Raw genomic sequence first — 15,846 nt, forward strand, 5'->3', positions numbered from 1 at the left:
TTTGCCTGGAATAACATTTTTTAACATTATGCTTTTCAGTTGTCTTTTTAATCGTATTTAATGGAAAAGGTGTGAGAAGAAACGGTGCTTATGAAATCGGTGCCTTCCACAATTATCAATAAAATCACTTGTTCCACTTGCTCAACTGGCCTTCATTACGCTGTGAAAAGGTGAAAAACTGAACTTGAAGTTGAACTATAAAAAGAACCAGAAAGAGAAACGCGAATAGTCCCGGTTTCTCTCAAAGGTTTTGATTTGTCAGGAGTTGGCAACTTGATGGCGACTGGAGTCAGCGCTGGTTTTCTCGCTGTGTTTGGCTGGCTCGTATATGTATGGTCCATTGAACAAAACTCAAACTCTTCAAATATGCCCTCCCATACATTTAATATTTCACTTTCTGAATAAATTTCTGACTGGCTAAAACCTCTTTCTAGGTTGAGCTCTATCAAGTGTTTGGGGTTTGTTGCTAAGCGGAATCTCACTTCGGAAAAAAACTATCATTTTGTCAAATACAGTGAAACCCCGCTACTTCGCGGTTCACCTTTCGCGGGTTCAGTGCTTCGCGGGTCTAAAAAATAATCGGGGGCATTGTAGTTTCGCCGAGCGGCACAAGGGGGCGCTGAAGCGGTTAGACGGCCGGCGTGCGCCGAAGAGGAGAGTGGACGAAGAAGAGAGTAGACGAAGGAGAGCAGGTTCCCCCGGACACAATTGATGGCGACGTTTCGCGCGGTTCGGACCGTATCAGAGCTCCGGCCGGCGTGCGTGGCAGTTAAGCCGTAGATGAGCACCTTCCCCGGGCACGGGCGGTGCCAAGCGGGCCCTAAGTTTAACCGAATGGAAGCTCCCGAGGAGGAGGGCATGCTCGCGTCACAGTAAGCCGAAGAGGAGCACCTTCCGCCCGGGCATGAGCGGAGCGCGAGGCTGTCAGTTATGAATGAATAAATAAATAAATGAAGAATGCCACCTTTCATTTCACAGTCATGATCCGTGCCTGTCATGATCCGTGCCTGTCATGCCGCGTGTGTTTTTGTTTTTTCAGCTGTGTGGGCGTTCCTCCAGCGATGGTCTCGTCAGCTGCTGCGAGACGCGCTGATTACACTGACTATATTGTGATTATAATAAATATCTTTGTATCGCCACCTTTTTTCCCGGGTCTGCGTTTGGAGAGTCCTGTTCAATCCTCCAGCTCTGCTGGAGGATCATAACATTCACAGGGCACACCGGACGGCGTACCACCAGGTAAAAGTCGAAGTAATTAAATAAATACAAAAAGAAGTAATTGAATAAATACAAAAATAATGGCCCGGGAATAAAAAAAAAATAAGTTTTAATAATAATTTTTTTGTTATAACATGAATTTCACTCTCTCTCTCTCGCTACCAGTGTGTGTATATATATATATATATATATATATATATATATATATATATATATATATATTTTTTTTTTAAGCATTTTGGAAGGTGTGCTGCTACTTCGCACCTATATATATTTATATATATATATATATATATATATATATTTATATATAGATATAGAAGTATTTATATACAGTGTTTTTTTTTTTTTTTTGAAGGTGCGACACTACTTCGCGGATTTTCAGTTTTCGCGGGTGGTCTCGGTCCCCATTAACCGCGATAACCGGGGGTTCACTGTATACAGTCATAATTCAAATATGTCAACATGAAAGTCAGAGTGAAAGTGTTGTTGCTTAATGCTTATGTGTAGGGATTTTGTCTCTTCAAACGTAATTTTGTTTTAAATTGTATTTAGAAAGAGAAATTTTAGTAAAAAGGGGAATGTTGGAACGTACTAGCAGGCTAAAAGTCATTTTGGGGAAAAAAAAACAAAACAAACGTAAATCATGCAATAAATAGTGACGATGATGCCAGGGCCCCTTTAATTCTTTTTGGTATTGTAGTGTATTTTCACAAGGTCTGACATAGACAACTTATTTTATGGCCATGACAACTGTTGCTTTGAACTCCCTCAGGGCTTCCTGACTCCCCCTTTGACACGTAGATTGCCGCCCTGAGAGGCACGAGACTTTAACTTTATTTACGGGGGGTCAGGAAGCAGAACAGGGGTTATCTGCGTCCCAAGGAGGGGGTTTACAAAAGAGGGGTCTGGCGCCGGGAAGTCGCACCTTCGCGGAGTCTGTGCCCCGCAGCCATGGGGGCAGTTAGAGGAGTCAGCTAAGAGACAGCTGGATAAAATGCATATGCAATAAGGGAAAATTAGATATTCATGTCCTTTGTTTGCCTTCCCTATAAGAAGGGAAGGCGCGAGAAGGGGACACCTTTTTTCTTTTGGGAACTTCTGACATCAGCTGAGATCAATAAAATCTTCTTCCAACCACCGGTGTGTGTCAGAAGTTTTTTCCATCACCAAGCCAACCTTGCCTGGCGACCTGTCCGGAGGGGAGCTGAGCCAGACCCGCACATCAACAGCGGAAATTTACCACAGTATCCAGATTATAATGGAAGCAAAAAGTACCCACGATGAAACTATCTCGAAATGCAAAAAGAAATACTTGTAAACATATTTCTCGAAAAGGATTTCTATTCTATTAATGACATGTTGCGATGGCCCCCATCAATATGTTAGGGTCCCACAACAGGTGTTCCATCAGACGCACACAATAGCCTGTGTGTGCTAACTTCAGCTCGCTTCCGGAAACGTCTGTGACCATGTCAGGAATGAAATCGGGCATTAGCCGCAGCGTGCTTCCTTTTTAAATGCTTCTTTTATCACTGTTGTGCTGCTAGGAAAGGGAGGTTTACTGCGTCTGACGTAATTTTGTGAAATGTCCCCATGGTCCGGTCCAAATCGGGGTCGCACGCATTGCTCCGTATGCGGCAGGCACAAGTCAAGGTAGTCCGGTAGAAACAATATAAGACAAAGTTGCCGCCTGAGCTTTGACTTGACCAAACCAAATTTGTCTTTTTGTGTCCTGCAGACGTCAGTGAATACAATCTCCGTTCCGTGAAAGAGGAGCCAGACTTGACTCACATCAAAAAGGAGGAGGAGGAGGAGGAGGAGATCAACAAGTCACCAGTGAACGTTGTCCCTATAAAGACTGAAGATGAAAACAAGGATGAGAGTGAGGACAACAGAGGGCCGGAGCCGACAAGCAGCAGCTCAAGTCATCACGTGACAACAGAAGGTGATGAAGACCACCGGGGGCCATCACAAGCACATAATGAGGACACATTATCAGACGCTCATGACAATGATGATGATACTAATGATGATGATGGGCAAGCCAAAGGTGAAAGGGCATGTCACACTGACAATTGGGTATGTTCTCAGTGTGGGAAATCATCAACTTCAAAGTTGTCTTTAAAACGGCACACAAGAACACACAGTGGAGAAAAAACTTTTTCATGCTCAATTTGCGGTAAATGCTTCACTCAAAAGTCTCATTTAGTAAGGCACACAAGAACACACAGTGGAGAAAAACCCTTTTCATGCTCAGTTTGTGGCAAAAGCATCTCTCGAAAGTTTGATGTAACAATCCACACAAGAACACGCAGTGGAGAAAAACCTCTTTCCTGCTCAATTTGCGGTAAATGCTTCACTCAAAAGTCTCTAGTAAGGCACACAAGAACACACAGTGGAGAAAAACCCTTTTCATGCTCAGTTTGTGGCAAATGCTTCTCTCGAAAGTCTCATTTAGTAAGGCACACAAGAACGCACACTGGAGAAAAACCTTTTTCTTGCTCAGTTTGTGGCAAAAGCTTCTCTCGAAAGTTTGAGATAACAATCCACACAAGAACGCACAGTGGAGAAAAACCTTTTTCTTGCTCAGTTTGTGGAAAATGCTTCTCTCAAAAGGCACATTTAACAGAACACGCAAGAACCCATAGTGGAGAAAAACCTTTTTCCTGCTCAGTTTGTAGGAAAAGTTTCACTCAAAAATCAACTTTAACAAGGCACGCAAGAACGCACGGTGGCGAAAAACCCTTTTCCTGCTCAGTTTGTGGAAAGAGTTTCTATCGTAAGTCGTATTTAACGAGCCACACAAGAACACACACTGGAGACAAGCCATTCAGTTGCAGGGTTTGTGCTAAAAAATTATTTTCTAAAAATGGTGCTGAGAGTCACAATTGTGCTGGTGAGAATTGCAGCGATCCTTGAAGCTTAAAAAAAGACAACAAAAAACTGAAGGAACTGACTCTTTGTGGTAAGATGTAAATGTGATTTTGAATCAAATATGTTATATTGAATTTTGCAAAGCTTTTTTATTGACATTAAGCCACTGTGATCAGTGTCAGAAGAACCATTGTGTCTGAGTGATGATGAGTTTTTTGTGTGTTTACATCAAACATGTAAATGAAATTAATTGCCTTCGCCTGGAACAACATTTGTTAACATTATGCTTTTCAGTTTTCTTTTTAATCGTACTTAATGGAAAAGGTGTGAGAAGAAACGGTGCTTATGAAATCGGTGCCTTCCACAATCATCAATAAAATCACTTGTTCCACTTGATCAACTGGCCTTCATTACGCTGTGTGAAAAGGTGAAAAACAGAACTAGAAGTTGAACTATAAAAAGAACCAGAAAGAGAAACGCAAATAGTCTCAGTTTCTCTCAAAGGTTTTGGAATGTCAGGAGTTGGCAACTTGATGGCGACTGGAATCAGTGCTGGTTTTCTCGCTGTGTTTGGCTGGCTCGTATATGTATGGTTCATTGAACATAACTCAAACTCTTCAAATATGCCCTCACATACATTTAATATTTCACTTTCTGAATAAATTTCTGACTTGCTAAAACCATTTTCTAGATTGAGCTCTATCAAGCATTTGGGGTTTGTTGCTAAGCAGGATCTCACTTCGGAAAAAACGTATCATTTTGTCAAATATACCAAATATTTTTTTTAATGCTATATTATATTTTTTATACATTGGATTACCTTATTTTCGCAGTCATCAGGCGCACTTTAAAGTCCTGAAACTCGTCCAAGAAAGCCAGGGCGCCTTTTGAGGTGGAGCGCCCATTATGTGGACCAAGTGCAACAAGTGCACTGCTGGGCTGACTGCGAACATTTACTGCATGCACACAGCTTATATAGAGAGAGAAGGCGGGCGTGGCTAACGACAGCAGGGGGTGTGAGAGGGGAACGATGGGCGTGAACGACAACAGGCGGATATGAGAGGGGAGATGGGCGTGAATGACAATGCAAAGACACGCCCCCAGTGCAAAGCAGCCCCGATGCCTCTTTGTATACTAGGTGCAACACGTTGCTCAGGCAATTAATCAGCAAAAATGGCATCAATGAAGAGACACTCTTACGAAGCACAGTTCAAGCTACAAGCTATCAGCTACGCAAATGTTCATGGGAATCGAGCAGCTGCGAGGGAATTAAAAATCAACGAATCCATGGTTCGCAAGACGAGGAAGCAGGAAGACAGAGTCAAGAAAGTCAAGAAAACTACACTGAGTTTTCGTGGAAGCAAGGCAAGGTGGCCCGTGTTGGAAGACCAGCTCGAGCAATGGATTGCTGCTCACGGAACAGCTGGGAGAAGCGTATCTACCATCACCATTCGACAGAAGGCAGTAACGCTTGCTGGCGAATTGAACATCGAACACTGTATTGTTGGTTCGTGAGTCTGGCCGAACTATATTGGCAGGAGGCGACAGGAGGGACGACACACACCGTGCAGTATTATTGCGTAACGTTTATTATTTGCCCCCAAGCCCACAGTACATACGTAAGGTTCCTACCTACATATGTCACCTAATACTACATCCCCCTTTCGAGGTTAAAGAATCTTTCTAGGGAAGATGCATATGCACTTATAGGCAAACACAACAACATGTATTATACCGAGTCAGTAAACAAACTCAAAACAGCATTCCAGTCATTAGCTGAGGAATGCCTTATAGCATATAAACACCTACACTCAAGATATGATATTAACTATCAAACATTCGTCAATGCACACCATTAATAACCCAAAAAAATAATCCACTCAAGGAAAACGGAAAGTCATCACACATTCCTATATGTTCTATGAGGGATGGGGTAGACTGCCCAAACCCTCCAACTGAGTGTGAGGATTATTCTGCCTCATGCTCACTCAGCTCCTATAGCTATGTGCAAACAAAGTCTTTCAAGAATGTGGGAGGTGTCCTCACTCTTGTGGGAAACCGCCTCTCACACACCGGATTCTGCTGACCGCTTGGTTGTTGAAGAATGTCAGGTGTGCCAGGTGTACTCACCTCCTGACGATCAGCGTTTACCTGGGCCTCTGGCAAGTCTTTTGATGTCTCGGCTCCTCCAGAGGTCTGCGAGAGATGATAACGGTTCCTTCGCAGCCTACCGCCGGGTGTCTCGACAACATAGGACCTCGGTGTGCCCGCAGTAGACACAACTGTGCCACGTTCTTGCGTGTCCCTGACCCACACCTGATCTCCTGGTCGAAGGTGTGGCATATCACGCGCTCTGTGTCTGCGATCATAATTTTGACGCTGCATCTGTCGGTACCTCTGTTCTGTAGTCTTCAAATCCTCAATGTCCGCACATCTGGGATTAAGCTGAGATGAAATCACAGGAACAGGTGTCCTTATCCTCCTCCCCATGAGGAGTTCCGTGGGACTGTAGCCATTCGCCAAGGGAGCAGCACGGTAGGCCATAAGGGCAAGATTCGGGTCTGCAGACTTTTTGAGAAGACCCTTTATGGTCCTCACCGCACGCTCAGCCTCACCATTACCCCGTGGAAAACGTGGGCTGGACGTCACATGCTTGAAACCCCATTCCGAGGCAAACTTGTTGAAGACCACAGAAGCAAACTGTGGCCCGTTGTCGGAGCGCACTTCTTCGGGAATTCCATGACGAGCAAGGATAGACTTGAAGTGCTCGATCACAGCCTCCGATGTAGTAGACGTCAGCCAAGCCACTTCGAAGAACCTTGAAAAATAGTCCACTACGACCAGATAATCTTTGTTATTTATCCGGAACAGATCAGCCCCGACCAAGGACCATGGCCTCGATGGGAACTCAGTAGGCATCATTGTTTCTCTGAGAGTCGTCCTCTCCTTGGCACACACATCACAGTCCGCAATCGTCCTGGACAGATCTGTACTGAGACCTGGCCACCACACAGACTGTTTCGCCCTCTCCCTGCATTTAGCAATCCCAAGGTGGCCCTCGTGAAGCTTGGACAGCACGTCTGCCCTAAGCGACGCTGGAATCACAATCCTGCAGCCATACAGCAGTAGTCCATCCTGAACTGTGAGCTCACCAGAAAACGGCAGATAGGGCTGGATTGTACGGTCCCCAGAAAATTTGTCCGGCCATCCCTCCAGGCAGAACTTCTTCAGCTGCAGGAGAATGGCATCGTTGTCTTGACTTTCTTGTATTTCCACCAGCCTCGATTCAGTAGCAGGAAGGTTCGCAATGACAGAATCAACATACAAGTTGACCGCTTCTTCTTGCAACCCGTCCGACGTGGCGCTGACAGGGGCCCGTGACAGCACATCCGCAGTTGCAATGTTCTTACCAGCTACATGAGAGATAGTATAAGAAAACCTCATCAATCTCATACGAAGACGCTGGATGCGTGGCGGAAGCATCTCAAGACTCTTGGAGCCCAGCAGGGGAACTAGAGGCTTGTGGTCTGTCTCGATATGGAACTGCTTCCCTATGAGGAACTCTGAGAACCTCTCACAGGCCCATGTCGAAGCTAGTGCCTCTTTCTCGATCTGGGCGTATCGCTGTTCGGTGCTGCTGAGGGCTCTCGAAGCATACGCCACTGGCTTCCAACGAGAATCAGCTTGCTTCTGGAGAAGCACACTGCCCAACCCGAAGGAGGATGCATCAGCAGAGACCAGTGTTTCAGCATTTGGGTCATATAACGCCAGCCCAGGGGTCGACGTCAAGTCCGCTTTAATGCCATCAAATGCTTGCTGCTGTTGTGGTCCCCAGACCCACATGTTGGACTTCCTAAGCAGGTCTCTGAGAGGACGCGTCTTTTCCGCCAGGTGAGGTAGGAACCTGCCAAGATGATTAGTCATCCCTAGGAAACGTCTCACCTCGCTGATGTTGCTTGGTTCCTTCATAACTTTTACAGCACTCACTTTGTCAGGGTCTGCACTGACCCCCGATGAGTCGATAACTTGTCCCAAGAACTTTATTGTGTTCTTTGAGAACTCACACTTTTCATTCAGTGTGACGCCCGCGTCCTGTAGACGTAACAAAGTCCTCCTCAGTCTCTCATCATGCTCACACTGCGTTGCTCCCCAGATGAGCACATCATCCATTTGACATACAACTCCATCCAGGCCCTCCAAAATGCGCGACATACGCTTCTGGAAGTGTTCCGGTGCAGATGAGATTCCAAAACACAGACGGTTGTAACAGTAGCGTCCAAACGGAGTGATGAACGTAGTCAGCAAAGAAGACTCCTTGGATAGCGGTATCTGCCAGAAACCAGCATTGGCATCTAACTTTGAGAACACCTTAGCGCCTGCCAACTGACCTAAGGTGTGTTCGACTGAGGGAAGAGGGTGTTTTTCTCTCATGACAGATTTATTCAGTTCAGTGAGGTCTGTGCATATTCTCACTCTGCTCTTGCAAGTCCGCTTCGGCACCACCACCATTGGTGCACACCATTCCGTTGGTACCTCCACTTTAGAGATGACTCCTTGCGCCTCCATACGCTTCAGCTCCTCTTTAACTTTTGGCAGGAGTGGGAGAGAAATACGTCGGGGCGTCGAAAGAGAGAAAGGTTGTGCACCAGGCTTCAGTACAATGTTGTACTCACCCTCCATTTTACCTAATCCACTGAAAAGCTTGGGAAACTCCTCCTTTATGGATTCCATGGAGACCAGGCTGATGTTCTCCAGTCGAGCGACCAGCTGCAGTTTCATCGCAGCCATCCCGCCCAGCAGTGGTGTGCTCAGCCCTTTCACAACATATATGTTCTCCTTGACGCAATTATTGTTCTTACTGAGTGTGGCTGTGAACATGCCCTTGACCTTTAGACGTGCGCCCCCTGGTCCCTTCAGAACTTTAAGAGGTCTCACCAGTCTTCTGAATTTACCACGGCTGTAAAGTGTTTCTGAAACAGCTGTAACATCCGCGCCAGTGTCAATCTTAAACACTGCACTGTAATTGTCCATGTTTATGTCTGTCATCCATGGACTGGTCATTTTATCGGCTGACAAGGAGCCAAGGAATGCAACTTCTGCCTCATCATCAGTCTCTATGACAGCATTCACTCCTGTTATTTTCTTCGTTCTGCACACTCTTGCATAATGCCCCCTTTTCTTGCAGTAATTACACATTGCTTCTCTAGCTGGGCATTGTTGCAGACTATGTCCTTTTGGATCACCGCATCGTTTGCATTGTGTCTGTCTGTCCTTCGGGGCTTTTTTAAATGTTCCTCCATGTTGTCGCGGCATTTGTTTCGGCCGCGCGCCTCCGCGGTGACGCGCGTGCACGCTGTCCAGCTGAGTGTTGGCGATGTCAACTTTAAAGTTAGACTTTAACACCTCCTGTTGCTTCTTTATCTGCTCACTTTGACGAGCTCTGGTAATTGCCTTCACCAGTGTTAATTCTGGGTCCAACTGCAGTTGTTCTGATAAACGTTTATCTCTCAAGCCGACAACAAATCTGTCTCTCACCATTTCGTCGTGAAGAGCCCCGTATCTGCAGTACTCCGCGAGACAATGTAGTGCCGTGTGAAAGCCATCAGCCGACTCCCCCTCTTCTTGTTGACGCAAATTAAACTTTGCCCTCTCGAAGATGACATTTCTGCGAGCCACAAAGTGGGTGTCCAACTTATTTTTGACTGTGACATAGTCACTCGCTTCCACGGCGCTCAGGTGGAGAGAAAATAGTATGTCCTCCGCTTCCTCCCCCATGGTGCAGATAAGCGTATTCACCTGATTCTCGTCTGCTTGCGCTTCCAGCCCGGACGCAATGCGAAACCGTTCAAAACGCTTTATCCATTTCGTCCAGTCTTCAGCCCTGAACGTAAATTTTTCAGGTGGAGAGACTTGAAACTGAGACATCTTGCCGTTACGCGGGCTCGCCCCCGCAGCCTGAACTGTCTCGTATGAAACGAAAACTCGCGTGTACGCGGGACACTCTCTCGGTAAGATTCAGCTCCAAAAAGACCCTCTTCTGTCACTTCTGACACCATGTATTGTTGGTTCGTGAGTCTGGCCGAACTATATTGGCAGGAGGCGACAGGAGGGACGACACACACCGTGCAGTATTATTGCGTAACGTTTATTATTTGCCCCCAAGCCCACAGTACATACGTAAGGTTCCTACCTACATATGTCACCTAATACTACAATCCTCACTATAATAGTTGTCAAAATTATATTTCTTATCAATTTAGGTTAGTTAAGGGATATTTTATTGACAATCTAATATAAATCTACAAAGACAGAAAAACAATTGGTGGTGGGGGGGCGCGAATCTTTTTCTTCTTGGTAGGGGCGGGCGTGAAATAATTGAGAGGCACTGCGAGTATATGCCGACATTATATTCATACAATCTTGCAGCCCGAGTGAACCACAGCATTGTTGCAAGTTCGGGAGGAGAAACGTAAACGTCCCACTGCTGTTCCAGCAGCGGCTTCTCGGGGCATAGGCGGAAGTGACGCGTGAGATGACTCGCCAATGTGGCGTTAATTTAGTTGTTTTGTTAATTTTTTTTATCAACCGAATTAAAATATTATATAAAATAAATATTAAAATAGAACCGGCAAGTGTAAATAAAACCCACTGAGGCAAAGAAATATATATGGAAAATACGCGCTTAAAGCATGACGTCATAAGCATGCGCGCAGCTTCCGAAGGACCTCGACCACGTTCACCGACCCGTCCACACCGGAACAAAAGCAGCCCACCGCTAAATTCTTCTGATTTAGTGTGGAACTGACTAATTTTCTCAAAGGATGTCCAGTGCTACTCTAAAGGACTACGACATAATTCATTAAGTCTTTGTGTCCCGATAACCTCATCTTCGCGCGTTGATGCTTTTCGGCTTAGTTAGCTTAGCTTGTTAGCTAGCTAGCCGCTAACAAAAAGAGGCACGTGACTCATCGCCAAGCAGAGATCAAGTGCGGATTTTTGGGAATTATCATTTGAAAATGTGTGCAAAAACGACACCCAAATACAAAGAGGAACTTTGGGGAATAAAAGAAGAGAACGAGCAACATCTTCAACTGCTGGACGAAGTTTGCAAGCAGCCTCGTGTTGTGCTACACAAAGCAGGTTTGTACACGTTTTACTCTCATTTGCTTTGTCACGAACGACTTTCTATCGTTAAAAATATACATCACAACATTAAGTTGTTTGGGGAAATGCGTCCAAGGTTATTGGCGCTTTATTTTTAAATATTGCCTTTTACTTGCAGGTCTGCTGAACATTTCTTTTTGCCAAATGAAATCAGTGCAGAAAATATATGCCAAAGAATAACCAATAGGGGGGGGGTGAACTCCATGTTTTTCTTTTTTTTATAAAATTTGAACTGATTATTTAACATTTTACATTTTCTGGTATTTATATCTTGTTCAAGCAATTCCTTCCGGAAGGAATTCTGCCTGACTCTAAAAAATGTGCACACTGGGGCGAAAACATCAATGGCGGTTGATCAATTTTAGTGGATAAAACACAAAATATTAAGTTTTTAAAAAAAATCAAGCACGTAATGGTCTTATTTATTTATTAACTTTGTACTGGATTGGTCGGGTGACAGTCAATGAACATCGGGTGGCCCTGCACTGTTTTGTGCACGTGTGCGTAGTTTCACCCCATCCAAACATTTAAAATACATTGAATGCATCCATCCAGGGTTGCACGGATCTCATCAGTGAACAAGCGCATGCTGCAAGGAATGCATCTGCATCTTTGGCTTACTATGGGCTTAAAAGGGAGAACGTCACAACCCCCTTTTCTACCAACAAGGCCAGGAACATTTAGTTCCTGGTCATAAAGTTCCTGTGGCCCAGGTGGTTTGCATCTCCCCCGCAACTCATAGTTCCTGGTAATTTATGCAAATGACAATGTTGTGTTACTTTGTTACTCATTACTGACACCCTATGGCTGTTAAGCATCATTGCAGTTCCAAAATAATTCAGTGAACTCTTAAAATATTTTGGTGTATCTTAGTCGAATTTGAATATGTATTGGATAACTTTAAAATATACAGTCATTATTCAAATATGTCAACATGAAAGTCAGAGTGAAAGTGTTGTTGCTTAATGCTGATGTGTAGGGATTTTGACTCTTCAAACATAATGTTTTAAAATTTATTTAAAAACAGAAATTTTATAAAAAATAAAAAGGGGAATGTTGGAATGTACGAGCAGGCTAAATGTAAATCATGCAATAAATAGCCACTCTGATGCCAGGGCCCCTTTAATTCTTTTAGAGATCCAGATTATAATGGAAGCAAAAATACCCACGATGAAACTTTCTCTAAATGCAAAAAGAAATACTTGTAAACATATTTCACTTGAAGGATTCCTATTCTATCAATTACATTATGTTGCGATGGCCCCCAGTGGCCACCATTAATAAGTTAGGGTCCCACAACAGGTGTTCCATCAGACGCACACAATAGCCTGTGTGTGCTAACTTCAGCTCGCTTCCAGAAACGTCTGTGACTAATTCAGGAATTAAATCGGGCATCAGCCACAACGTGCTTCCTTTTTAAATGCTCGTTTATCACTGTTGTGCTGCTAAAAGGAGGTTTACATCGTAGGATGTTTGTGACCATGTCAGGAATGAAATTGGGCATCAAAAGGGAGGTTTACATCGTAGGACGTAATTTTGTGAAATGCCCCCATGGTCCGGTCCAAATCGGGGTCGCACACATTGCTCTGTATGCGGCAGGCACAAGTCAAGGTAACACGGTAGAAACAATATAAGACAAAGTCGCCGCCTGAGCTTTGACTTGACCAAACAAAATTTGTCTTTTTGTGTCCTGCAGACGTCAGACAAAATGATCTCCGTTCTGTGAAAGAGGAGCCAGACTTGACTCACATCAAAAAGGAGGAGGAGGAGGAGGAGACCAACAAGTCACCACTGAACCTTGTCCCTATAAAGACTGAAGATGAAAACAAGGATGAGAGTAAGGACAACAGAGGGGCGGAGCCTACAAGCAGCAGCTCAAGTCATCACGTGACAACAGAAGGTGATGAAGACCACTGGGGACCATCACAAGCACATAATGAGGACACATTATCAGACGCTCATGACAATGATCATCATATCTTATCCCTCCATACTGATAGCCATTGACGAGCGGTGTTATTTGCTAGCTTAAGGTCATTGTCTGTGCACGGGCTGCTCAGGCGACAATCCTGGAGAATGTGGGCCATAGTTTGGTTGGGGTTTCCGCACGGGCAGTCAGCGCTGTTCTTGAGGCCCCACTTGACTAGGTTATCCCCAGTCTTGCCAACCTTGGCTCGTGCGCGGTTGAGCGTGGCCCAGTGACGTCTTGGGAGGTCTTTTCCCGCAGACAGGCTCTCGCAGATGTCGGGTAGAGCCTCGTTTGGGTTGTCGCTATCGGTACGTCTCCAGGTTCTGAGTCGGAAGCTTGGGGCTGTCGTCGCGCCGAGTCCGTCGATAGTGACGAAGCTCTTCCTAGACACGAGGCGCCTCTGCTCCTCCTGGTGTCCATGTAGTGGATGGCGTGGATCTTTTTGCTGCCTATCCCTCTCTGCCTTTGAGATTGCAAGGCGGCGGATGTTGGGCGGTGCGATGCCAGTCAATCTATAGAGTGCTGGTAAGGGCGTGGCTCTCAGGCTGCCCGTGACGACTCGGCAGGCCTTGTTGAGCTCTACGTCGACCTTTGCGGCATGCACAGAGCGGGCCCATACTGCTGCGCAGTACTCTGCAGTCGAGTAGCATAGTGCCATCGCTGTCGAGCGGAGAGTGTCCGGGTCAGTACCCCAGGTCGAATTGGCCAGTGTCCAATGATGATGATAATGAGCAAACTAAAGGTGAAAGGGCATGTCACACTGACTCATTATCTTCAAAGTTGTATTTAAAACTGCACAAAAAAACACACAGTGGAGAAAAAACTTTTTCCTGCTCAGTTTGTGGCAAGAGTTTCTCTCAAAAGTCAAGTTTAAAAACGCACACAAGAACACACACTGGAGAAAAACCTTTTTCTTGCTCAGTTTGTGGCAAGAGTTTCTCTCAAAAGTTGCATTTAACAAACCACACAAGAACACACAGTGGAGAAAAACCTTTTTCCTGCTTGGTTTGTGGAAGATACTTCTCTAGAAAGGCTAATTTACAAATTCACACAAAAACACACTGTGGTGAAAAACCTTTTTCCTGCTCAGTTTGTGGTAAAAGCTTCTCTGGAAAGTCACATTTACGAATCCACACAAGAAAACACACTGGAGAAAACCCTTTTTCTTGCTCAGTTTGTGGTAAAAGCTTCTCTCAAAACTCAACGTTAACAAGCCACTCAAGAACACACAATGGAGAAAAACCTTTTTCCTGCTCAGTTTGTGGTAAAAGCTTCTCCCAAAATTCTCATTTAACAAGGCACGCAAGAACACACAGTGGAGAAAAACCTTTTTTCCTGCTCGGTTTGCGGTAAATCTTTCTCTGTAAAGTCAAATTTACGAATCCACACAAGAACGCACAGTGGAGACAAAACATTCAGTTGCAGCGTTTGTGCTAAGAAATTTGCCACTAAACAGAGTGCTGAGAAACACGATTGTGCTGGTGAGAATTGCAGCGATCTGAAGCTTAAAAAAAGGACAAAAAAAACTGAAGGAACCGACTCTTTGTGGTAAGATGTGATTTTGAATAAAATATAATAAACGGTATAAGAAACGGTGCTTATGAAATCGGTGCCTTCCACGATCATCAATAAAATCAGTTGTTCCACTTGCTCAACTGGCCTTCATTACGCTGTGAAAAGGTGAAAAACTGAACGAGAAGTTGAACTTTAAATAGAACAAGAAAGATAAATGCAAGTAGTCTAACTTTCTCTCAAAGATTTTGGAATGTCAAGAGTGTAGCTACACCGGTCCAGCGAAAAGGCCACGATTCAGACTGATGTCCAGATTTTCTTTTTTTATTTCTCTTCCTTTGATGGCTTTAGGAAATCACGTGACACAGTGAAAACTACAAATACATACACGCCGAATGAGTCCTTGAGGCCAATGCAAACAATGTACATTAATAAACAAAGTAAAAATGAAGAAAGGCACAAATATCGTGTGCGCCTCCTGAACACAGTGTATTTATCGCTCTGCTGTTACACGGTCCGTTCCTGCTTTCGTTAATCTTCCCGCTTCTTTTTTTTCGTCACCACGGAGGAGAGGATCCGCATTACGCAGTTCGTTGCTGCGCGTCTGAATTGCAAAAGTGAATCACCGTAATTTAATGAATACTGAAACGAATAATTAAATATTTAAGTACCTAAATAAATACCGAAATATTTTTTAACACTCTAACATTTACATAATAAAACAGCGACATATTTCAATTTAAAATTCACAACCACATACTGAGTTAATTAAATTCATAATAAATATAGAAACATTTAATAAATATTGAACGAATTTTGAAAGATAAAAAACAATGAATGAAATTTTAAGTATTAATTATTGCAATAAATAAATAAAATAATTGCACTCATATTTAAATGAACAAATATGTTGACAAATATTCAAGATTTAAATAAAAATAATTAAAAAATATTTAAATAATTTTTATGTATTAAATAAATTGAATAACTATAGTAGTATTACATAAGCAAGCTTAAATAATTCCATGAAAATCGAATTAAATACTGATAGAGGTAAAGAATAGTAAAAGAAAAAAATACTTAAATAGTGACGTGCAAATAAATGA

The 15,846-nt window shown here is 44.0% G+C and overlaps 1 protein-coding gene across 1 annotated transcript; it reads left to right on the forward strand.

Moving 5' to 3' along the window:
* Positions 1–3,375: 3,375 nt before the first annotated feature.
* LOC148341869 (uncharacterized) lies at positions 3,376–14,581 on the forward strand (the record flags this gene model as incomplete). The annotated part of the gene is made up of 2 exons (XM_088287973.1): positions 3,376–3,982; positions 14,067–14,581. Coding segments are annotated over 2 exons (1,122 nt in total), but the record flags the coding sequence as incomplete, so codon positions are not given.
* Positions 14,582–15,846: the final 1,265 nt, after the last annotated feature.

Source organism: Idiotropiscis lumnitzeri, chromosome 2 (genome assembly GCF_059441095.1).
Source record: "Idiotropiscis lumnitzeri isolate Australia: NSW breed Sydney's pygmy pipehorse chromosome 2, RoL_Ilum_1.0, whole genome shotgun sequence".
In the NCBI taxonomy this organism is placed as follows: Eukaryota; Metazoa; Chordata; class Actinopteri; order Syngnathiformes; family Syngnathidae; genus Idiotropiscis; species Idiotropiscis lumnitzeri.